Source organism: Rhipicephalus microplus, chromosome 9, assembly GCF_043290135.1.
Source record: "Rhipicephalus microplus isolate Deutch F79 chromosome 9, USDA_Rmic, whole genome shotgun sequence".
Taxonomy (NCBI): Eukaryota; Metazoa; Arthropoda; class Arachnida; order Ixodida; family Ixodidae; genus Rhipicephalus; species Rhipicephalus microplus.
The window spans coordinates 79,080,366-79,103,795 of record NC_134708.1 but is presented as its reverse complement, the minus strand read 5'-3'; the positions used below and the strand labels follow the sequence as shown (position 1 = coordinate 79,103,795).

General features: G+C 49.0%; 1 protein-coding gene across 1 annotated transcript in view; it reads left to right on the top strand.

Moving 5' to 3' along the window:
- Nucleotides 1-23,430, top strand: part of LOC142771376 (uncharacterized) — a 44,194-nt gene that overhangs the window by 13,140 nt on the left and 7,624 nt on the right. The window contains exons 8-12 of the mRNA XM_075872854.1: nucleotides 13,607-13,829; nucleotides 16,413-16,569; nucleotides 17,331-17,448; nucleotides 20,074-20,222; nucleotides 21,818-22,012. Of these exons, the coding sequence (XP_075728969.1) occupies nucleotides 13,607-13,829; nucleotides 16,413-16,569; nucleotides 17,331-17,448; nucleotides 20,074-20,222; nucleotides 21,818-22,012 (842 nt within the window). The remainder of the gene's footprint in view (nucleotides 1-13,606; nucleotides 13,830-16,412; nucleotides 16,570-17,330; nucleotides 17,449-20,073; nucleotides 20,223-21,817; nucleotides 22,013-23,430) is intronic.

Here is a 23,430-nt window from a genome sequence, read left to right as displayed (position 1 = left end):
GGGGTTCGGACTGATATTGAAATATTCGTATACCTGCTAAGTGACCCTGGCCGGCATTTTGTCGTTTAAGGGCATCCAATTCTTGTTAATTTGGTAGTACTTTGCCATGATTCACTTAGTTCAGATGATCCTCAAAGTACGCTATGCGAGAAAAGATAGCACCCTTAACGTTCGACGCAAAAGAGCGAAAACTGTGTTCTCAAAAAATCGAAATGGTTGGGGTCAATCGGGGCGAGGGGGGAGGGTGTATGGAGGCGTATATGCCAGTGACACTCTTTATCTTAATCGCTTTATTAGCGACTTGAGGCTTAGGTAGCTGCAGTGAATTGTTTCCGCTTTCACCCGAAGCGCACACAAAATGTGTGGCCTATTTTTATCACGTTAGTAGATATGAACTTGTATGAACGATTGGTTGCGTGCCACGGTTCTTTCGAAAAATTATCGTCTAGTGGGGAGGTGGGGGGTGCCGTGGTTATACTTAATGAGGGAGGAATGCAGAGCACGTTTTGGCTAGAGACATAATATGGGGACATAACCGCGCTCACATTTTAATAAAAACGCGATTAACAAAATTTTCGGCTTTTACGCTGCAATCATAACAAATAAGTAGTTAATTTTCTTATTCGTCAGACGAATGACTTTGCAGGGATGTAATTCACAGTTGTTTATAGTTTCCTTGAAATTTTTGGTATTTCAGCATTCCGCTATTTTTGTAAAGTGTTTTTAGGTATCGTGAAATACGAAGTAAACTAGCTGTCTCTGTATGTGAATGTATATCTCCTCTAACGTCAAAGAGGACACTTTGTTTGCCGCAGTTGCGTAGTAGTCTGCAGCGCGCACGTGCTCCCTCGTAAGTCGCGCATCTGATTCCGGCCGCGGCGGTCGCACTCTGATAGAAGCGAACTTTGTTTGCCGCAGTTGCGTAGTAGTCTGCAGCGCGCACGTGCTCCCTCGTAAGCCGCGCATCTGATTCCGGCCGCGGCGGTCACACTCTCATAGAAGCGAACTTTGTTTGCCGCAGTTGCGTAGTAGTCTGCAGCGCGCACGTGCTCACTCGTAAGTCGCGCATCTGATTGCTGCCGTGGCGGTCACACTTTGATAGAAGCGAACTTTGTTTGCCGCAGTTGCGTAGTAGTCTGCAGCGCGCACGTGCTCACTCGTAAGTCGCGCATCTGATTCCGGCCGCGGCGGTCGCACTTTGATAGAAGCGAACTTTGTTTGCCGCAGTTGCATAGTAGTCTGCAGCGCGCACGTGCTCACTCGTAAGTCGCGCATCTGATTCCGGCCGCGGCGGTCGCACTTTGATAGAAGCGAACTTTGTTTGCCGCAGTTGCATAGTAGTCTGCAGCGCGCACGTGCTCACTCGTAAGTCGCGCATCTGATTCCGGCCGCGGCGGTCGCACTCTGATAGAAGCGAACTTTGTTTGCCGCAGTTGCGTAGTAGTCTGCAGCGCGCACGTGCTCACTCGTAAGTCGCGCATCTGATTGCTGCCGTGGCGGTCACACTTTGATAGAAGCGAACTTTGTTTGCCGCAGTTGCGTAGTAGTCTGCAGCGCGCACGTGCTCACTCGTAAGTCGCGCATCTGATTGCTGCCGTGGCGGTCACACTTTGATAGAAGCGAACTTTGTTTGCCGCAGTTGCGTAGTAGTCTGCAGCGCGCACGTGCTCACTCGTAAGTCGCGCATCTGATTCCGGCCGCGGCGGTCACACTCTCATAGAAGCGAACTTTGTTTGCCGCAGTTGCGTAGTAGTCTGCAGCGCGCACGTGCTCACTCGTAAGTCGCGCATCTGATTGCTGCCGTGGCGGTCACACTTTGATAGAAGCGAACTTTGTTTGCCGCAGTTGCGTAGTAGTCTGCAGCGCGCACGTGCTCACTCGTAAGTCGCGCATCTGATTCCGGCCGCGGCGGTCGCACTTTGATAGAAGCGAACTTTGTTTGCCGCAGTTGCATAGTAGTCTGCAGCGCGCACGTGCTCACTCGTAAGTCGCGCATCTGATTCCGGCCGCGGCGGTCACACTCTCATAGAAGCGAACTTTGTTTGCCGCAGTTGCGTAGTAGTCTGCAGCGCGCACGTGCTCACTCGTAAGTCGCGCATCTGATTGCTGCCGTGGCGGTCACACTTTGATAGAAGCGAACTTTGTTTGCCGCAGTTGCGTAGTAGTCTGCAGCGCGCACGTGCTCACTCGTAAGTCGCGCATCTGATTGCTGCCGTGGCGGTCACACTTTGATAGAAGCGAACTTTGTTTGCCGCAGTTGCGTAGTAGTCTGCAGCGCGCACGTGCTCACTCGTAAGTCGCGCATCTGATTCCGGCCGCGGCGGTCACACTCTCATAGAAGCGAACTTTGTTTGCCGCAGTTGCGTAGTAGTCTGCAGCGCGCACGTGCTCACTCGTAAGTCGCGCATCTGATTGCTGCCGTGGCGGTCGCACTCTGATAGAAGCGAACTTTGTTTGCCGCAGTTGCGTAGTAGTCTGCAGCGCGCACGTGCTCACTCGTAAGTCGCGCATCTGATTGCTGCCGTGGCGGTCACACTTTGATAGAAGCGAACTTTGTTTGCCGCAGTTGCATAGTAGTCTGCAGCGCGCACGTGCTCACTCGTAAGTCGCGCATCTGATTCCGGCCGCGGCGGTCACACTCTCATAGAAGCGAACTTTGTTTGCCGCAGTTGCGTAGTAGTCTGCAGCGCGCACGTGCTCACTCGTAAGTCGCGCATCTGATTGCTGCCGTGGCGGTCGCACTCTGATAGAAGCGAACTTTGTTTGCCGCAGTTGCGTAGTAGTCTGCAGCGCGCACGTGCTCACTCGTAAGTCGCGCATCTGATTGCTGCCGTGGCGGTCACACTTTGATAGAAGCGAACTTTGTTTGCCGCAGTTGCATAGTAGTCTGCAGCGCGCACGTGCTCACTCGTAAGTCGCGCATCTGATTGCTGCCGTGGCGGTCACACTTTGATAGAAGCGAACTTTGTTTGCCGCAGTTGCGTAGTAGTCTGCAGCGCGCACGTGCTCACTCGTAAGTCGCGCATCTGATTCCGGCCGCGGCGGTCGCACTTTGATAGAAGCGAACTTTGTTTGCCGCAGTTGCGTAGTAGTCTGCAGCGCGCACGTGCTCACTCGTAAGTCGCGCATCTGATTCCGGCCGCGGCGGTCACACTCTCATAGAAGCGAACTTTGTTTGCCGCAGTTGCGTAGTAGTCTGCAGCGCGCACGTGCTCACTCGTAAGTCGCGCATCTGATTGCTGCCGTGGCGGTCACACTTTGATAGAAGCGAACTTTGTTTGCCGCAGTTGCGTAGTAGTCTGCAGCGCGCACGTGCTCACTCGTAAGTCGCGCATCTGATTCCGGCCGCGGCGGTCGCACTCTGATAGAAGCGAACTTTGTTTGCCGCAGTTGCGTAGTAGTCTGCAGCGCGCACGTGCTCACTCGTAAGTCGCGCATCTGATTGCTGCCGTGGCGGTCACACTTTGATAGAAGCGAACTTTGTTTGCCGCAGTTGCGTAGTAGTCTGCAGCGCGCACGTGCTCACTCGTAAGTCGCGCATCTGATTGCTGCCGTGGCGGTCACACTTTGATAGAAGCGAACTTTGTTTGCCGCAGTTGCGTAGTAGTCTGCAGCGCGCACGTGCTCACTCGTAAGTCGCGCATCTGATTCCGGCCGCGGCGGTCACACTCTCATAGAAGCGAACTTTGTTTGCCGCAGTTGCGTAGTAGTCTGCAGCGCGCACGTGCTCACTCGTAAGTCGCGCATCTGATTGCTGCCGTGGCGGTCACACTTTGATAGAAGCGAACTTTGTTTGCCGCAGTTGCGTAGTAGTCTGCAGCGCGCACGTGCTCACTCGTAAGTCGCGCATCTGATTCCGGCCGCGGCGGTCGCACTTTGATAGAAGCGAACTTTGTTTGCCGCAGTTGCATAGTAGTCTGCAGCGCGCACGTGCTCACTCGTAAGTCGCGCATCTGATTCCGGCCGCGGCGGTCACACTCTCATAGAAGCGAACTTTGTTTGCCGCAGTTGCGTAGTAGTCTGCAGCGCGCACGTGCTCACTCGTAAGTCGCGCATCTGATTGCTGCCGTGGCGGTCACACTTTGATAGAAGCGAACTTTGTTTGCCGCAGTTGCGTAGTAGTCTGCAGCGCGCACGTGCTCACTCGTAAGTCGCGCATCTGATTGCTGCCGTGGCGGTCACACTTTGATAGAAGCGAACTTTGTTTGCCGCAGTTGCGTAGTAGTCTGCAGCGCGCACGTGCTCACTCGTAAGTCGCGCATCTGATTCCGGCCGCGGCGGTCACACTCTCATAGAAGCGAACTTTGTTTGCCGCAGTTGCGTAGTAGTCTGCAGCGCGCACGTGCTCACTCGTAAGTCGCGCATCTGATTGCTGCCGTGGCGGTCGCACTCTGATAGAAGCGAACTTTGTTTGCCGCAGTTGCGTAGTAGTCTGCAGCGCGCACGTGCTCACTCGTAAGTCGCGCATCTGATTGCTGCCGTGGCGGTCACACTTTGATAGAAGCGAACTTTGTTTGCCGCAGTTGCATAGTAGTCTGCAGCGCGCACGTGCTCACTCGTAAGTCGCGCATCTGATTCCGGCCGCGGCGGTCACACTCTCATAGAAGCGAACTTTGTTTGCCGCAGTTGCGTAGTAGTCTGCAGCGCGCACGTGCTCACTCGTAAGTCGCGCATCTGATTGCTGCCGTGGCGGTCACACTTTGATAGAAGCGAACTTTGTTTGCCGCAGTTGCATAGTAGTCTGCAGCGCGCACGTGCTCACTCGTAAGTCGCGCATCTGATTCCGGCCGCGGCGGTCACACTCTCATAGAAGCGAACTTTGTTTGCCGCAGTTGCGTAGTAGTCTGCAGCGCGCACGTGCTCACTCGTAAGTCGCGCATCTGATTGCTGCCGTGGCGGTCACACTTTGATAGAAGCGAACTTTGTTTGCCGCAGTTGCGTAGTAGTCTGCAGCGCGCACGTGCTCACTCGTAAGTCGCGCATCTGATTCCGGCCGCGGCGGTCGCACTTTGATAGAAGCGAACTTTGTTTGCCGCAGTTGCATAGTAGTCTGCAGCGCGCACGTGCTCACTCGTAAGTCGCGCATCTGATTCCGGCCGCGGCGGTCACACTCTCATAGAAGCGAACTTTGTTTGCCGCAGTTGCGTAGTAGTCTGCAGCGCGCACGTGCTCACTCGTAAGTCGCGCATCTGATTGCTGCCGTGGCGGTCACACTTTGATAGAAGCGAACTTTGTTTGCCGCAGTTGCGTAGTAGTCTGCAGCGCGCACGTGCTCACTCGTAAGTCGCGCATCTGATTGCTGCCGTGGCGGTCACACTTTGATAGAAGCGAACTTTGTTTGCCGCAGTTGCGTAGTAGTCTGCAGCGCGCACGTGCTCACTCGTAAGTCGCGCATCTGATTCCGGCCGCGGCGGTCACACTCTCATAGAAGCGAACTTTGTTTGCCGCAGTTGCGTAGTAGTCTGCAGCGCGCACGTGCTCACTCGTAAGTCGCGCATCTGATTGCTGCCGTGGCGGTCACACTTTGATAGAAGCGAACTTTGTTTGCCGCAGTTGCGTAGTAGTCTGCAGCGCGCACGTGCTCACTCGTAAGTCGCGCATCTGATTGCTGCCGTGGCGGTCACACTTTGATAGAAGCGAACTTTGTTTGCCGCAGTTGCATAGTAGTCTGCAGCGCGCACGTGCTCACTCGTAAGTCGCGCATCTGATTCCGGCCGCGGCGGTCACACTCTCATAGAAGCGAACTTTGTTTGCCGCAGTTGCGTAGTAGTCTGCAGCGCGCACGTGCTCACTCGTAAGTCGCGCATCTGATTGCTGCCGTGGCGGTCGCACTCTGATAGAAGCGAACTTTGTTTGCCGCAGTTGCGTAGTAGTCTGCAGCGCGCACGTGCTCACTCGTAAGTCGCGCATCTGATTGCTGCCGTGGCGGTCACACTTTGATAGAAGCGAACTTTGTTTGCCGCAGTTGCGTAGTAGTCTGCAGCGCGCACGTGCTCACTCGTAAGTCGCGCATCTGATTCCGGCCGCGGCGGTCGCACTTTGATAGAAGCGAACTTTGTTTGCCGCAGTTGCATAGTAGTCTGCAGCGCGCACGTGCTCACTCGTAAGTCGCGCATCTGATTCCGGCCGCGGCGGTCACACTCTCATAGAAGCGAACTTTGTTTGCCGCAGTTGCGTAGTAGTCTGCAGCGCGCACGTGCTCACTCGTAAGTCGCGCATCTGATTGCTGCCGTGGCGGTCACACTTTGATAGAAGCGAACTTTGTTTGCCGCAGTTGCGTAGTAGTCTGCAGCGCGCACGTGCTCACTCGTAAGTCGCGCATCTGATTCCGGCCGCGGCGGTCGCACTTTGATAGAAGCGAACTTTGTTTGCCGCAGTTGCATAGTAGTCTGCAGCGCGCACGTGCTCACTCGTAAGTCGCGCATCTGATTCCGGCCGCGGCGGTCGCACTTTGATAGAAGCGAACTTTGTTTGCCGCAGTTGCATAGTAGTCTGCAGCGCGCACGTGCTCACTCGTAAGTCGCGCATCTGATTCCGGCCGCGGCGGTCGCACTCTGATAGAAGCGAACTTTGTTTGCCGCAGTTGCGTAGTAGTCTGCAGCGCGCACGTGCTCCCTCGTAAGTCGCGCATCTGATTCCGGCCGCGGCGGTCGCACTTTGATAGAAGCGAACTTTGTTTGCCGCAGTTGCGTAGTAGTCTGCAGCGCGCACGTGCTCACTCGTAAGTCGCGCATCTGATTCCGGCCGCGGTGGTCGCACTCTGATAGAAGCGAACTTTGTTTGCCGCAGTTGCGTAGTAGTCTGCAGCGCACACGTGCTCCCTCGTAAGTCGCGCATCTGATTCCGGCCGCGGCGGTCGCACTTTGATGGAAGCGAACTTGGTTTGCCGCAGTTGCGTAGTAGTCTGCAGCGCGCACGTGCTCACTCGTAAGTCGCGCATCTGATTCCGGCCGCGGCGGTCGCACTCTGATAGAAGCGAACTTTGTTTGCCGCAGTTGCGTAGTAGTCTGCAGCGCGCACCTGCTCCCTCGTAAGTCGCGCATCTGATTCCGGCCGCGGCGGTCGCACTCTGATAGAAGCGAACTTTGTTTGCCGCAGTTGCGTAGTAGTCTGCAGCGCGCACGTGCTCCCTCGTAAGTCGCGCATCTGATTCCGGCCGCGGCGGTCACACTCTGATAGAAGCGAACTTTGTTTGCCGCAGTTGCGTAGTAGTCTGCAGCGCGCACGTGCTCACTCGTAAGTCGCGCATCTGATTGCTGCCGTGGCGGTCGCACTTTGATAGAAGCGAACTTTGTTTGCCGCAGTTGCGTAGTAGTCTGCAGCGCGCACGTGCTCACTCGTAAGTCGCGCATCTGATTCCGGCCGCGGCGGTCGCACTTTGATAGAAGCGAACTTTGTTTGCCGCAGTTGCATAGTAGTCTGCAGCGCGCACGTGCTCACTCGTAAGTCGCGCATCTGATTCCGGCTGCGGCGGTCGCACTCTGATAGAAGCGAACTTTGTTTGCCGCAGTTGCGTAGTAGTCTGCAGCGCCCACGTGCTCCCTCGTAAGTCGCGCATCTGATTCCGGCCGCGGCGGTCGCACTTTGATAGAAGCGAACTTTGTTTGCCGCAGTTGCGTAGTAGTCTGCAGCGCGCACGTGCTCACTCGTAAGTCGCGCATCTGATTCCGGCCGCGGTGGTCGCACTCTGATAGAAGCGAACTTTGTTTGCCGCAGTTGCGTAGTAGTCTGCAGCGTGCACGTGCTCCCTCGTAAGTCGCGCATCTGATTCCGGCCGCGGCGGTCGCACTTTGATAGAAGCGAACTTTGCCGCAGTTGCGTAGTAGTCTGCAGCGCGCACGTGCTCCCTCGTAAGTCGCGTATCTGATTCCGGCCGCGGCGGTCGCACTTTGATGGAAGCGAACTTTGTTTGCCGCAGTTGCGTAGTAGTCTGCAGCGCGCACGTGCTCACTCGTAAGTCGCGCATCTGATTCCTGCCGCGGCGGTCGCACTTTGATAGAAGCGAACTTTGTTTGCCGCAGTTGCGTAGTAGTCTGCAGCGCGCACGTGCTCCCTCGTAAGTCGCGCATCTGATTCCTGCCGCGGCGGTCGCACTTTGATAGAAGCGAACTTTGTTTGCCGCAGTTGCGTAGTAGTCTGCAGCGCGCACGTGCTCACTCGTAAGTCGCGCATCTGATTGCTGCCGCGGCGGTCGCACTTTGATAGAAGCGAACTTTGTTTGCCGCAGTTGCGTAGTAGTCTGCAGCGCGCACGTGCTCACTCGTAAGTCGCGCATCTGATTCCGGCCGCGGTGGTCGCACTTTGATGGAAGCGAACTTTGTTTGCCGCAGTTGCGTAGTAGTCTGCAGCGCGCACGTGCTCCCTCGTAAGTCGCGCATCTGATTCCGGCCGCGGCGGTCACACTTTGATGGAAGCGAACTTTGTTTGCCGCAGTTGCGTAGTAGTCTGCAGCGCGCACGTGCTCACTCGTAAGTCGCGCATGTGATTGCTGCCGCGGTGGTCGCACTTTGATGGAAGCGAACTTTGTTTGCCGCAGTTGCGTAGTAGTCTGCAGCGCGCACGTGCTCACTCGTAAGTCGCGCATCTGATTCCGGCCGCGGTGGTCGCACTCTGATAGAAGCGAACTTTGTTTGCCGCAGTTGCGTAGTAGTCTGCAGCGCGCACGTGCTCACTCGTAAGTCGCGCATCTGATTGCTGCCGCGGCGGTCGCACTTTGATAGAAGCGAACTTTGTTTGCCGCAGTTGCGTAGTAGTCTGCAGCGCGCACGTGCTCACTCGTAAGTCGCGCATCTGATTCCGGCCGCGGTGGTCGCACTCTGATAGAAGCGAACTTTGTTTGCCGCAGTTGCGTAGTAGTCTGCAGGGCGCACGTGCTCACTCGTAAGTCGCGCATCTGATTGCTGCCGCGGCGGTCGCACTTTGATAGAAGCGAACTTTGTTTGCCGCAGTTGCGTAGTAGTCTGCAGCGCGCACGTGCTCACTCGTAAGTCGCGCATCTGATTCCGGCCGCGGCGGTCGCACTCTGATAGAAGCGAACTTTGTTTGCCGCAGTTGCGTAGTAGTCTGCAGCGCGCACGTGCTCACTCGTAAGTCGCGCATCTGATTCCGGCCGCGGCGGTCGCAATTTGATGGAAGCGAACTTTGTTTGCCGCAGTTGCGTAGTAGTCTGCAGCGCGCACGTGCTCACTCGTAAGTCGCGCATCTGATTCCGGCCGCGGTGGTCGCACTCTGATAGAAGCGAACTTTGTTTGCCGCAGTTGCGTAGTAGTCTGCAGCGCGCACGTGCTCCTTCGTAAGTCGCGCATCTGATTCCGGCCGCGGCGGTCTCACTTTGATGGAAGCGAACTTTGTTTGCCGCAGTTGCGTAGTAGTCTGCAGCGCGCACGTGCTCACTCGTAAGTCGCGCATCTGATTCCGGCCGCGGCGGTCGCACTCTGATAGAAGCGAACTTTGTTTGCCGCAGTTGCGTAGTAGTCTGCAGCGCGCACGTGCTCCCTCGTAAGTCGCGCATCTGATTCCGGCCGCGGCGGTCGCACTTTGATGGAAGCGAACTTTGTTTGCCGCAGTTGCGTAGTAGTCTGCAGCGCGCACGTGCTCACTCGTAAGTCGCGCATCTGATTCGGGCCGCGGCGGTCGCACTCTGATAGAAGCGAACTTTGTTTGCCGCAGTTGCGTAGTAGTCTGCAGCGCGCACGTGCTCCCTCGTAAGTCGCGCATCTGATTCCGGCCGCGGCGGTCACACTCTGATAGAAGCGAACTTTGTTTGCCGCAGTTGCGTAGTAGTCTGCAGCGCGCACGTGCTCACTCGTAAGTCGCGCATCTGATTGCTGCCGCGGCGGTCGCACTTTGATAGAAGCAAACTTTGTTTGCCGCAGTTGCGTAGTAGTCTGCAGCGCGCACGTGCTCACTCGTAAGTCGCGCATCTGATTCCGGCCGCGGCGGTCGCACTCTGATAGAAGCGAACTTTGTTTGCCGCAGTTGCGTAGTAGTCTGCAGCGCGCACGTGCTCCCTCGTAAGTCGCGCATCTGATTCCGGCCGCGGCGGTCACACTCTGATAGAAGCGAACTTTGTTTGCCGCAGTTGCGTAGTAGTCTGCAGCGCGCACGTGCTCACTCGTAAGTCGCGCATCTGATTCCGGCCGCGGTGGTCGCACTCTGATAGAAGCGAACTTTGTTTGCCGCAGTTGCGTAGTAGTCTGCAGCGCGCACGTGCTCACTCGTAAGTCGCGCATCTGATTCCTGCCGCGGTGGTCGCACTTTGATGAAAGCGAAAGAGTATAGAGCCCCGTGCACTGTGCTCCGTCACAGCAAGTTAAATGACACCAGATCGATGAAATTTCTTGACCCATGGAATGTGTGATACTTGTATCGGGATTTTATCGCTTAGAACCGTAACGTAACCTTGCAGGACACTTTGAAGAGAGGGTGGGATAACTGTCTGGCTTTTGAACTAAATTCCAAAAGCTGCGTATATTTCTGCTGTAATGATCATCACTGCCATGGTTGGTCTCCTTGGCGTTCCTTTTAGTCCTTCGCTATGGGGCCTACTGAGAAACGTATAAGGCCTCGCGCACTTTGAAGACTGCTTGCTCTTCGTAAAATAAGCTGTTTAAAAGAGCACTTCGTATCCTGCTGAACGTAGAATTACAGGTCAGCGCCCGACATTGACGAGCCGGTAACCTACTTATGCAACCACGGACCATTACTTCTCAGCGGAGCTGTAAATGCCTAGAGCTCTCGCATTCTTCCCGTCAGTAAACAAAATATTTACACAATCTAACACTAAAGGGAACCATGTGTAGATGCGGATCAGCGGGCGCAAACGCTCACACTGGTGGCGGTCTAGGCACTGACGCTCATCACGGCGTTGCGCATGAGAGAAACCTGTCGAGGCGCAAACCGTACAGTGATGGACAGGTGTTTCCTAGTGGAGTATGCCAATCACTGCTAAAGGGCAAGGAGAGACAGAAGACTTTGATTGGATACAGAGACCCACCGACCGCATTTAGTTAAAGGGGTCGTGAAAAGCTCTCTCTAAAGCGACAATGCGGAGCCACCGGCGTCCACATGCACTAATTTGGTGACGTCATCAAAAGTAATGCTTTGCCTATCGAGGAACGCGGAAATCTTCGGTACCTGCGAGTGCGTGCAACTGAGACACTTATCAGAGTCTTTGTCGTAAGCAATCGGTGCTACCTTGAACTCTGACGTCTTGTTAAGCAGCGTCCTTGTGGGACGCGGATCGCGTATGGCAGACACCTATGAGTGCCTCTTGCGCGTGCTCGATATGCCATGGAGTTCCACGTTTCTCGATAGGCAACTCAGCGTCTATGCAAGTCCACTCGGACTGATGATACAGTTAGCACAAGTGGCTGCCGATGATGCCGCATTGCCGTTGTAAAGCGACCGCTTCACGACCCCTTTAACATGCACGCTGCGAATGTTTATCGTTCAACAACGTGCAGGAGAAATTTCCCACTGGCACTACTTTGAAGGCCTTTATATACAGGGTGGCATGTCAAAGTTGTACAGTGCGATAAGTGGGTTTTCTCAATCAAGAAACTCGTTAGAGGTGAGAGAGTGGGAGCGTAGGAGGTTAAGGAGAGGAGATAAAGGGGAGGGGACATGCATGCGCAGTGGAGCGTCGACGCGACCGGATCAAGCTCGCTCATAAGATGCTTCGTATCTGAAGATGAGTTGACTGTGATCATCTGCGTGGTGAGTGTCATCCCGAGGATGTGGTTATTCGCCGCACAACTGCACCTTCCGGAAACTCATATTGAAGGCTTCTTCGAGATCAATTCCTACCATAGAATTGTTATTCACCAGCAGAGGAAATCGCAAGCAGAAGATGATGCTATAATAGCAAAAGACAACACTTTTCTGTGACCGCACATTCGGCCCACGTCGCCCGAAGAAAATGTTACCGACTGTGGCACTATGCGGTGCGTTCAAACAGTGGACGGAACATTGGAACACACTACAAATACATATCCGGGTACAAGAGAAAGTAAGACCGAGATGCTCATGTCAACATAACGGCCATTCTTCAGGGATATGAACGACAAGCCCATTTTTGTCGTTCGTTAATACTCTAAACCTCTCGAGATCGGACATGATGTTGTTCACGGAATTTGTATACAAGTGTTTCGGTTCCTTGTGCTACAGCAGTTGCGTATAACCTACCCCTCAGCACTGCAATGCATACATTTTACTTTGGCTAAGAACATGCCAAAATTTGTTTGTCGTCACGTTGATGAGAAAGCAGGCAGAGTGATTCCACGAGAGATCGACACGGGTCCAAAAGTTGATATTTTAGATTTCATTGAGTATTTTATATTTCGTGCACCTTTCACCAGGTAGCCCGAAAGTCAACTTTGTTTTATGATTAACGGCATAACTTACGAGAAAAGAAAATCCAAGGTTCACCAACACAGAGGCACCAATTTCGTCACCTGTCATTTTCGAAAATTGCAGGTGCTATAAAAAAACAAATATTTTTGTTTCAAAGAAGATATTTTTTACCTGAAATGCATGTCTAATGAAGAATGAATTCATGTGGTTTCAAGTTTGTAGAACTTAAGAAAATAGCTTTTAAAAATGTCTAATTTTGCGACAGTTTAAAATAAGTTACGTATTCCCCATTTTTTTTGCTCCGGAAGTAATGCAATCAGCGCTTTCAAACTTGACACGTTTTAAGGATAGAGGGTGTTCATTAGGTACCTAAATTATTGCTGCCGTAGGGCAAATGTAAATTTTTATATGTTGCCTCATAGTTCTCATATTCGCAAAAGTGTACTCCACTGAAATTTGAACAACAAAAAAACCCCATCTTCGATTTTTCTTAAAATATTGTCATTAGACAACCGAAGGCCATCATACAGTAATATAGAAAAACATGTTGCATTATTTTGTTTTTAGCGACAATATTCGTGGTACAAATCAGAGCTTTTCGACAATGCGCTGATAAGTTGAGAAATCGAGAAATCGGAACGGAAAAGCGGCAATAAGCTTCAAACGCGAGTAAACGTGACCGCATTTGGTGAAGAAAAGCTGTTTTAGTAGATAGGAGTAACTATTTTGAACACAGTATTCTGCAGTATCTGAATTCACTCTTATACGTAGAGCACTGAGACTTCTAATATGTGGTGCCTCTCCATTACTGACACACAGATAGAGCTGCTGTGACGGCCATGTGTTTTCAACACGTTGGGTAAGAGAATTGAATGTTGAATGAGTTCATAAACGATTCATAACAAATTTTAATCATTTGGGACACGAATACTGCCGCATTAGACCGAAGAACACGCTTTAGGGTAAGTTGTCATCCGTTGTCTGCTGTACAGATGAATTGCTGTGCACCGCATCTCGGAGACAATGCTTTAGATTATATGGTTCAAAGTAGGGACAAAGATTACGCCTCCCGTCGACAAAAACATTGTGAAATTCATTTTAACGTACTATACTTCAGTTTTGCATTCGCACTGCGGATGCTTGTGCACAAGCATCCTATTGCAGATCTCTTTATATCATTATATAGAGTTCAGGCCACGCAAGTCTTACCCTAAACGTGTGTTATTGCTCCACGTTTACTTTGCACATACAGAGCGGCCAATCCCACCTGACACGATTGTGTGCACCTATGGCCCGGGTATTACGGCAAGTTCACCCTTCCCCGATGATGGTGTCTGTGACTTCATCGTTCTTGAACAGATGCCCTCCTCGACGCCTGGAGACTTTGGGGGGCCGTGGCCTACGGGCGTGCAACACTTCGTTGACACTGCGGCGCAGTACAGCAAGACCGAGTTTGTCGCCGCTTTCGATTACGAGTGAGTCTGCACCAAAGTAATGAGAGGCGGCGTTTTTTGTTCTTCCTACAAAGATAGCGTGATGAGCTGCAGTGTGCGTAGGCATTTCTAAATATTGCTTCAAGTTTTTGCGATAGCAACTATATGGACACTGCCCGCTGTATTTCACCGCCGGCGTCGGCGTCGATGTGATGCACCGTATATATATACGTATCATTATATATGAAAACGCAAGAAAGAAAAAAAGACCTAGAAAAGGACTCCGACGCGCGGAATAAACGTGGGACCTTCACGTAGTGAATTAGAGGCGTTAACCACTGAGCCACCAAGAGATACCCCCTTCAACGTTTAAATGGCAGGCTATTTATATCTACCACTTAACTTACAACTGTTGGCGGGCATAACGGGGGGGGGGAGACTATCGTGGTTTGAGCATTATCAGCAAGATGGCGCAATGAACGTGCGGCGGCTATCATCTCTCACGCGTACATTGACCCGCGTAGAGACTAAGGGGGGTGCCCTTATCTTGCAGTGGGGAGAATCGTACATCATAGCTAGCCTTTGGATTTTGCCGGAACAAAACAAGCATCGCTTTTTTATAAATGCAGCGTTCATTGGCGTACTTTTTCGGGGCCTGGCGAAACTAGATTATTGATGTCGAGTCATGAAAGTACATACGCAAAGGTTTGTGTCAAAAACCGTTTATAAGAGCCAGCTAAAGAGAAAGTCAGTCGGCCTCTCGTGTAGTTTACAGGCATTCTGCTATGAATTTTTCAATGTCGACTTTTACTTTCCTGGACTGATGTATTACGAATAAAGTAGTAGACACCGAAAGGACGCAGAAATAAAATAGAAAGTTAACTACTTTCTAGCCCAACACTAGGGTAATTCTTACCCACCAGTCGCCACTTTCCTGTGTACAGCGGCTGTGGTGGCAGTTTTTCATGCTTTCTTGAGTGTAAGCGTTCTTTTGATTTAAGATTTTATTACTTATCTGAAGGGCTAACTAAAATATTTGCTAAGTCGACGCAATCCTAATCAGGATGTCATGCACACCGAATAAATAGTCATTAGACGGTTTCCATTCAAAACGCAAGTACCTGTCTGGGTATTTAGGGCTATGCGTGTGGGTACTAGTTCCTATTCTCTGCCTAATTTATTACCCTTGGAGGGCTAGTAAGTTGAGGTTGGAGTCTCCGGTTAAATTTGTCAGGATAATGTGTCAGGAAGTTGGGCCAGAAACCTGCGAATGACGTTTGCCTTTACGGAAAAACATAGTACCGAACTGGGCGCAATATTACTGACGTCACGAAGATAAGCTAACTCAAGTAGTCGGGACACGTCTTCAGTTTTTGTTTTAGGGACGAAGTACCTTAGGGTCGACGCTTGTCCTTTAACCTCCGTATCCGTCACAGGGAATTTCGTGGATGCGAGACACACACACAAAAAAAAACAGGCTTAACAGTGCACTAGTATCAATTGTAATTGAGACAGATGCATATAAAACATACACAAACAAAAACTTTTTATCCTGTATTGTCGGTGACTTCAACATGGACATTGTGGACCCTGGGACCGAGCTTCATTCGCTCTTCATCATTCATTTCGTGCCCATGCGTGATTTTTTTCGAGTGGGACAGTGATAGCTGCGGGTGTACTTTACATTAATTATTCATTTATAACCAACTACTACTTTTTACGGGGGCTCTTTTACTTATTCGACTTTCATTACTTATTCTTGACGCTCACTAGTGGCCAACTTCTTCACTGTAGCCTGATGTTCTTCCCAGGGACTTGGTCGTGCTGCGCTGATCTGTCATTATGCTCCAGCCATTCACATGGACCAAGCTGGCAGACAATTTTTTAGGGGGCTACAGTCGAGGCATTGCATACTACGTGTAAAGGGGAGAAATCATTCGTCACAGGTTGGATTAGCAACAGAGCGGATTCACTTTAGTTCTCTTAACATTCAACGCGAATGATATTTTCTTCATTGAGAAAGGAGCATGAAAATTCGCTTGACAACAACCGCTTAACGGTTGTACATTGTAGGATTAAAAAATTGTTGTTAAATCTAAGCAGGTTAAAATCGCAGAGCAATACATAAACAAGAAAATCGGCGAAGCGCATGCTGCGATGTAAGAGCATCGTTAAATAACACGAAAAAAAAATAACAGGATTACTATACGAAACACAATCGAAACGATAACAGATTTCCAAGCGATTACATACTCTACACGCTCGGAAAGGTGAGGTGGCATAACACAATCTATTAGTTAGGTAAATACTCCTTTCAACGTTTTACGAATTCGACAAATTCTTTCGGAAGAATAATGCCTTGCCAACACTTTTTATATAGAATTCTTCAGTTGATGTGGTAAGTTAAAAATGAGCCGGGAGAGAGATGCATTAAAATCCAATTTCACTTTAGACACGGCGCACATATTAACGTTGCCTAGTTGCTTTCTTTCTCCAGTCGTTTGCTCATTTCGTTCATGCTCTACGTTTGCTACTACTGTGTATGAGACATGCGCACTGTGATTGTGGAAGCCTTGGGAGATTAGGTACTCCTTCTGTATTTACTTTCCGTTCTCTGTCCTTCAGCGTGAGGAAGATGACGGATAATGCTACACAAGACCCTTCCGTGAAACAACACGTGCATACGTTGTTTTCGAAGAGGATCTTTCATTACGGCTACATCAACACGGACACCTACCAGTTAACAAAGACCAGCATGGCTTTTCTCATGCGCATACTGAAGGTACGGCTGCGAGCGTTTCCCCTACAAGTATAACATTTTAGAAGAGTGTGAAGCTGGGCCAATTGGTTCGTATTTACATGCAAGAAAATAAAACAGCGAAACTCGGGGCAAGCACGCAGAAGAGACACATTCGTTCGCTCATTCATTGCTTCGTTCATTCAGATACAGCCGCCGGCTACTGTTTGTGAATGAATAAATGAGACCTTCTGCGTCCTTCTCCTGAGTTTCGCTAGTCTTTCTTTTCTGCTATACAAGTCCCCTAAGAACACACTTTGCTTTCGTAGAACTTAAAGCTTATCCACTTGTATTGAAACAACAACATTTCTCTTGAAACAACACTTGTCTGAACCATGACACTTTTCTTTTTTGGGAGAACCAAACTGGTGACTGGTAGTTGGGGGATAAAATTTTGCTTAAAGTGAACTGAATGAACTGTGAAAAAAAGTGAGCATAACAGGAACTCTAAGCGTGACTTAGAGAAAAAGGCGTCTTATGTGGAGATATTTTTCGACACAGAGTTTTGGTTTTAAGTATTTTTTTAGGAGCAGGTATTGCACGTTAGGATCTCCTGGAGAAAGGAAGTGATATACAAAACATATTTTTAATCTGATACATTAATTACTTGACTAAGGATACTATGAATAATGATTCATAGTCATTGCTACGTAGTAAGCTTGAGTTAAGGATGGAAAATCAGAGCTGTTGCGGAACATGATCTTAGTATAATAATTAAAATTTTATTATTACTATTAATAAAACAGCGGATAACGGACTACCTGGAGGATATGAAGACACCCGACCGACCGATCTACACCTTCATGTCATCAACCTGGTCTGAGGAATACGACATTGTTTCAGCACCAAGTGTGGCCGAAATATCTAGGCACGTGACCATACCACTCTTTTACTCCCCGTCATTGTAGCTTTGTAACAGAGGTATTGTGTCGCTCGGTATTGTGTTGCTTGACGATGACCGGTGCTGGCGCCGCCTTATTGAGGAAACCTCAGACATATCTTGTATTTCTCTGTTATTTGTCAGAATTAACAGCCATTTTCGTTAGTGTCTATTTTATTGTACATCAAGAGTGATAATATTAATCAAAGTGTATTTCGCAGTAATTGGTAGAAGAAATAATTTTTGGGATATGATATTTACGACACAATTACAAGTTCGAAGCGCCTTCTTGGTGTCGGAATTTTCCCTTGAAATTTCGCTCCGATTTCTACTCGTCAGATATTGCATATGTATTCCGTAGAATCTCGGTGGCTGTCACAAGGGTCAATACAGGGAAATTGACAAGCAAGTGGCCACAACGAGATACATGCGGATTTCTTTTTTTCCAACGAAAGCTGCTTAGTTTCGAAAAAAAAAATCTTCCTTATCCAGGGATTGAAGTTAGCGCTTCTGTTTATCCCGTACTTTTTATTTGCTCTTGTTTGTTCCCGTGCTATGCTACTACGAGCCAGTTTACGACGAATCAAGAAGCCCACATTGGTACCTTTGCCGGGAGCAACTCCTTTGTGGAGTGGTCGCTTGGCCAACTGAGCTAACTGGGATGCCAGCGAGTCGCAGCACAAGGACAAAATCATCGACAACTCAAAGCACGGCAATGCGAGTCAGTTCTATGGTACACCGCGGAAGCAGGGGCGGATCCAGCAACTCATTTAAGGGGGGGGGGGGTCACTTGAAGCAGGACTGAATAAGGGGCGTGGTCTTTACTTTATTTAACACGAAAACGTTTTATGCCGGGATCCACCATGGCTCCGTGAGGCATTCCCGTCACGAATATGACGTTATAAAATATCGTTGTGGTACGTAAATAGAACGTTGCTATATCTACTTACACGATCGCAAAGAAAAAAAAACGAGAAGGAAATGTTCCACTGTGCGGTGTCTATCCAGCCACCTTGCGTTCCTCAGCGTGCGACGCTAACCACTACATCACAGAGCAACTCTTCTTTAACATGTTAGCGGCAAGCCATTTATACACACCATGGAACACTGGCGGTCTTCAGAGCTTGGAAACTTCAGCGCGTTTAGTAAGCAGTAGCGAGATGGCCCGAAGGGCGCGCTCACTTTAAAAGTTGTCGGGCCGCGCAATCCCGCGCGTCGCTATGCGTGCGCCTCCAAATCGTGTGGACAAAGTGCGTTTAGATGTTCTCTTGCGTGGTGGCTCACTCGCGCAAGTTTGATTTGTAGTTACAAAGAGACCACGAACGTCGATTCGCGCGCTGCCGCGGCCGCGTTTGCGGCCGTGCTCACACACGAAGAAAGAATCGTGACAGTTGTTAGTCCCCGCTCTTCACGTGTATGCTCATTTCGCGGGTGCTTTTTGCTCTAGGTGTGGGCTGCAAGTTTCGAGCTGCTCGCTGTTCCTCGCGTGACATTGCAATTTGTTACAGCAGCATTCATTCCTTCACTTTTGTGGCGAAACAATGCACAAAGTATGCTCAAGTACCTCGGCTAGGACACGTTTCACTTTCGTGTAATACCGATTCCGAAAAAGAGAGATAAACCGCGTTTTTGTTTTTATTAGCACAAAAACCCAATCGTAGCAGAAATACTGTTAATATGTGCTGCACAGTTTTGTTTTTACTAGCACAAAAACTCTATCGTAGAATAACTACGGCTAATGCTTGCTCAAAGTGGTCACACTCATTTGTCCTAATTTGTGATATCAGGTGGACGGCCAGCACTGAAGAGAGGGAGAGGGGTTGCCGACAGTGTTGGGAGGATGGTGGTTGCCCTTACCACCTCCTTGTAAATCCACCACTTCCAGAAAGGTGGCAGAAGAGCTAAGAAAGGGGCACTGATAAACATTTCTTTTGTAGGACGAAGTCAAAAAGTTTTCTGTTACAAACAGGAGTCGCTAATGCACCCCGTCAATAGTTACCTGTGGCATGAGTCTCAGCGTCTTCTGGCTGGCGGCTAATCGTTGTTATTTGGCTGGTGGTTCACCTCACTTGGTCTTCTGGTCTAGGTGGTCGCGCGCCCGTCCACAGCCTGTTGGGATTCACAGGGGAGAATCGGAATCGCATACCGAGACACCATGTGATTACACAACGCAATAAATGCGAAAAAGTCGCGGCCCTGTGCTTCTTCAGACCTGATTGTTTTGACTTTTGACGAGACATTCGCAGATGCGCGTCCATTTGTCCGTACAAGTTTCCACTGATTTTCTTTGTTGGCATCGTGTTCGGTAACTTATTTGCTTCATCGCACCTTAATTCCCGCGTTTTAGCTACTGCAATACATATCACATTTATTAATGTATCAACTGCCAAGTATTTTCTTCAGTCTTTTCAGTTTTTTCAATACCCGTAAGGTGGGCTTCATTGTTGGCGTACAAGTAGGTTAGCTATGTCATCGCTCTTAGGGATGTTTTCAGCGTTTCCGTGTCTTAGCTTATTCCCGTGTCACGTTGTCGTGCATCAGTTATCCCAGATTTAAAGTATGTCTACTTTAGCGACAACTGACAAAGTTTTAATTCCTTTTTTTTTCACTTAGGACCATCCGTATGCCAGACATGTACATTTCGAAGGCGCATCTTTACGAAGACGATAGTATCTACAAGGAGTGCAAAATTTTACCACCGAATCTTCTGAAAGAGCCGCACGATATGACGGAACACCACGTTTACTTCTATGACTTGGTGAGAAGTGACTGTTTTTCTTTCTGGTCTAAAATAGCAGTACAAAATTTCCGTGTGTTCTTAAGATAATGAGTAAGTTTACAGCACGGCTAATTGGGTATTTTGTTTGTAGAATGAGAACAGGAGGCGAAGCGATTGGTAACGCGCGTGCCCCTGTGTCACTTATGCAGTGCATGTCCAATAATGGTCAACGCGCTCTTAGCCTCGTAATTCATGTCCTGTGCATGCTATGACCTTAGCGATCTGGTTGAATCAATGAAATAAACGTCAGAAGATAATGAAAGAGGAGAGATGTTGAACCATTGATCTGTACATAGATGTTACGAGACAGCTCTATTGGCATTGAATAACTGGGTCATATATCTGAAGCTTGGTAGATTATAGTCCTGTGAAATATTAGTAGGTAGCGAGCTACCAGTTCGTGATGTGTAATGACTGCTAGAGTGTGCACTGAATAAGCGGACCATTCCTATCATACATGCATCGAGTAAATGATACAAGGATGAGTGGTGCGGCTCATTTTTTTTCATTGGAATAGCCGTGACGCGTCAATTGCACGACCAAGTAGAAATTCAGGGTACCGACTCACTGAATATCACTGCACAATTATTTTTGCATGAGAAATGTGTGTAGCAAAAGCAAGAAATGGGGAGAGCACTGAACCTAATGCTTGTCATCGACTTATTTGTAGAGCGAACTAAATTCAAAAATTCAAATGAAATCAAATTGAATAACTCAAGTTGGGGATCCCTCAGACGAAAAGGGGTTGTAAAACCACTTGACAGTGCCTGAGGGCCCACGTACATAGCAGCAGTTTTGGAAATCAAGCTTTTAACAAATGATAGTATGTTTAGATAAGCAGAAATGAACAAATATGAGAACACTGTACAGATAGTACAGTAGAACAAACAGATGCAGAGCAAGCTAAATAACAGTATGTGCACTCATAAAGAATAACGTAACTACTCCTTTGAAATACACCTTCCTGTTTCTCTACACACTGTTCCTCATTTGGAATTACGACACCCCACACTCACATGGCCAGGGGGTTGCTCTGTTGTCTGGCTCACCTTAGAAGAAGGCTAACAAAGTAGTGTTAGAGAAAGGTGGTCTAAATACAAGGTGCCCCTGCATATGGAACACGGGAAATTATATTCATGAGCCGTGTTTCGCCTTGCTTGACCTCGCAAATGTGATAGGCCTTATTTAGTGTCCGTGGGCTTTCACTTGATCACAAGTTCGCTGACGCATTGCGAAGCCTGTACTGACTGGCTATATAGCTCTTGCCGTAGACAGAAAGACCCGCAAGTCAGAGAAAAAAAAAGCAAATAAAAGGCAGGGAGGTCAACCAAGTTGCACCCGGTTTGCTATCCTACGCTGAAAGAGGGGGATCTTAACGAATAGATTGGCGTTGACAAAGATCTTATTCTCAAGCACAAGGAGCGTATAAAAAGGCGACATAGGTTCAATACCTCTAGATACGTGACACTCCATTTGCCTGACCCCTTTCTCTAGCGAAGGATTTTTGGCAGTTAATGTATCTTATACCACATTGGTGACCCCAAAATCAGCTACGTTCACTTCGACGCATGCAGTACTCTGCTCTGAAGCACGCCAGTGACATTGACAAATTGAGAGATCAAGGGATGAAGACGACGGCGCTTTCCGTTTCCGTTGGTGTGTACGGCCGCTGGTACAACGTCAAAGGTCTCAAAGACGAAGACAAGTTCTCCCCTGGTGAAGGCTGCTTTCAACGTTTCATCAAGGAACAGATGGCCAGCATCGCGACAGTACGTGTTGTATTTTGCATAAACTGTGCTGTGCATAAGTTGTACGGTGCATGGATCCATAAACGCACTAAGAAAACTCCAAAGAAATGCATCGTTTTTCTCTCTGCAACCATGCTTTTTCGCCATCAATCGCTCAGCATTCTGAAGACAGCCCAATCTTTCGCTATTATAACATTAGCGTGGACACTACTATTTACATGAAACCCGTCACTGCACCTTAATGAGGGCAAAAAAATGATGGAACATTTAAATCTGCATGAAAATTCGCAGCTGACAACATCGCCAGCTATTCTATTAATAATTATATCTAGTTATTAAAATAATCATAACTGCGGCTATATCCAAGTGAGTCAATGATGACATTTATGAAATCGCGAAACGTCAAAGTGTAACAATTTTTATGCAGGTAAAATTCAAGGCTTTTCTAAATGAAAATTACTGATACATGTTGTGGTGGCAACTGGTTCAATTGTGCGCATTTGTCAGTGTCGTTTATTCTTTACAGTATGGTCGAATTCCTTCAGTAGTAATGAACGATCCGTAAACAGGGGCTGTGTCGAGCCATTGTTTCGACAAGCGCACTTGTATTCCTCAAGGCTATTCTTCAAGACCGGAAAGATTTCTTTAGCGCTAGCGTGTCTACCCTACGGGCCTTCTCCTGCATCCTAACAAAGAATGGAATGGGGCAACGTTGAAAACGCGAGTGTGAGAGAGCGGTGGAGAGGGGCGCTGTGACGAATTGTATGAGTGAAGAAGGAACAGGTATACCGTGAATAAAAAGAAAATAAAGAAGCACTGGGGAGTTGAGGATATATATGTGTCACGAGGTCCCAGTTTTCCAACCGGTGGTCAGAAGTTAACAACGGCAGGTTTGAAATTCCTAGACGGTGCGCTTATCTCGCAGTGGTTTTCATCTATATTACTGAATTGATTGAAGAGTTCCTTTATAAACTACTGGCTTGAGTGTATTGAACTTGTGAAAATAAGGTACGCCTCTGCAAATTCTTTGCCTCCTGTGGACTGGAAGTCTGAGTGAAAAATGAAGAGTTTGAGATCGTCAAAGTTGTATCCTGCTACATTAAAATGTTGTGTCACTGATTTCAGAACTTTCTTTGCCGTGTCCACGCGATCATTTAATCTAACATTAACAGGCTGTCCTGTTTCACCAATGTACTGTTTATAATAATATGAACATTCGATCATGTAGATAACAATTTTAGTAGTGCGGGTAAAACCAGATTTTATACTACACTCTAAGCCAAAAATGGCCAAAATGGGAGCAACGGCTGTTTTTACTCCTTCAGACCGACTGTTACTCTCCGAAAAGACCAAGCGGAACAAGATGGCCGACTTGTTCGAGAATGGGGGAGCAACTGTATTCATCTTAAGTTTGTAAGGGAGCAACGGAAGGAGGAACC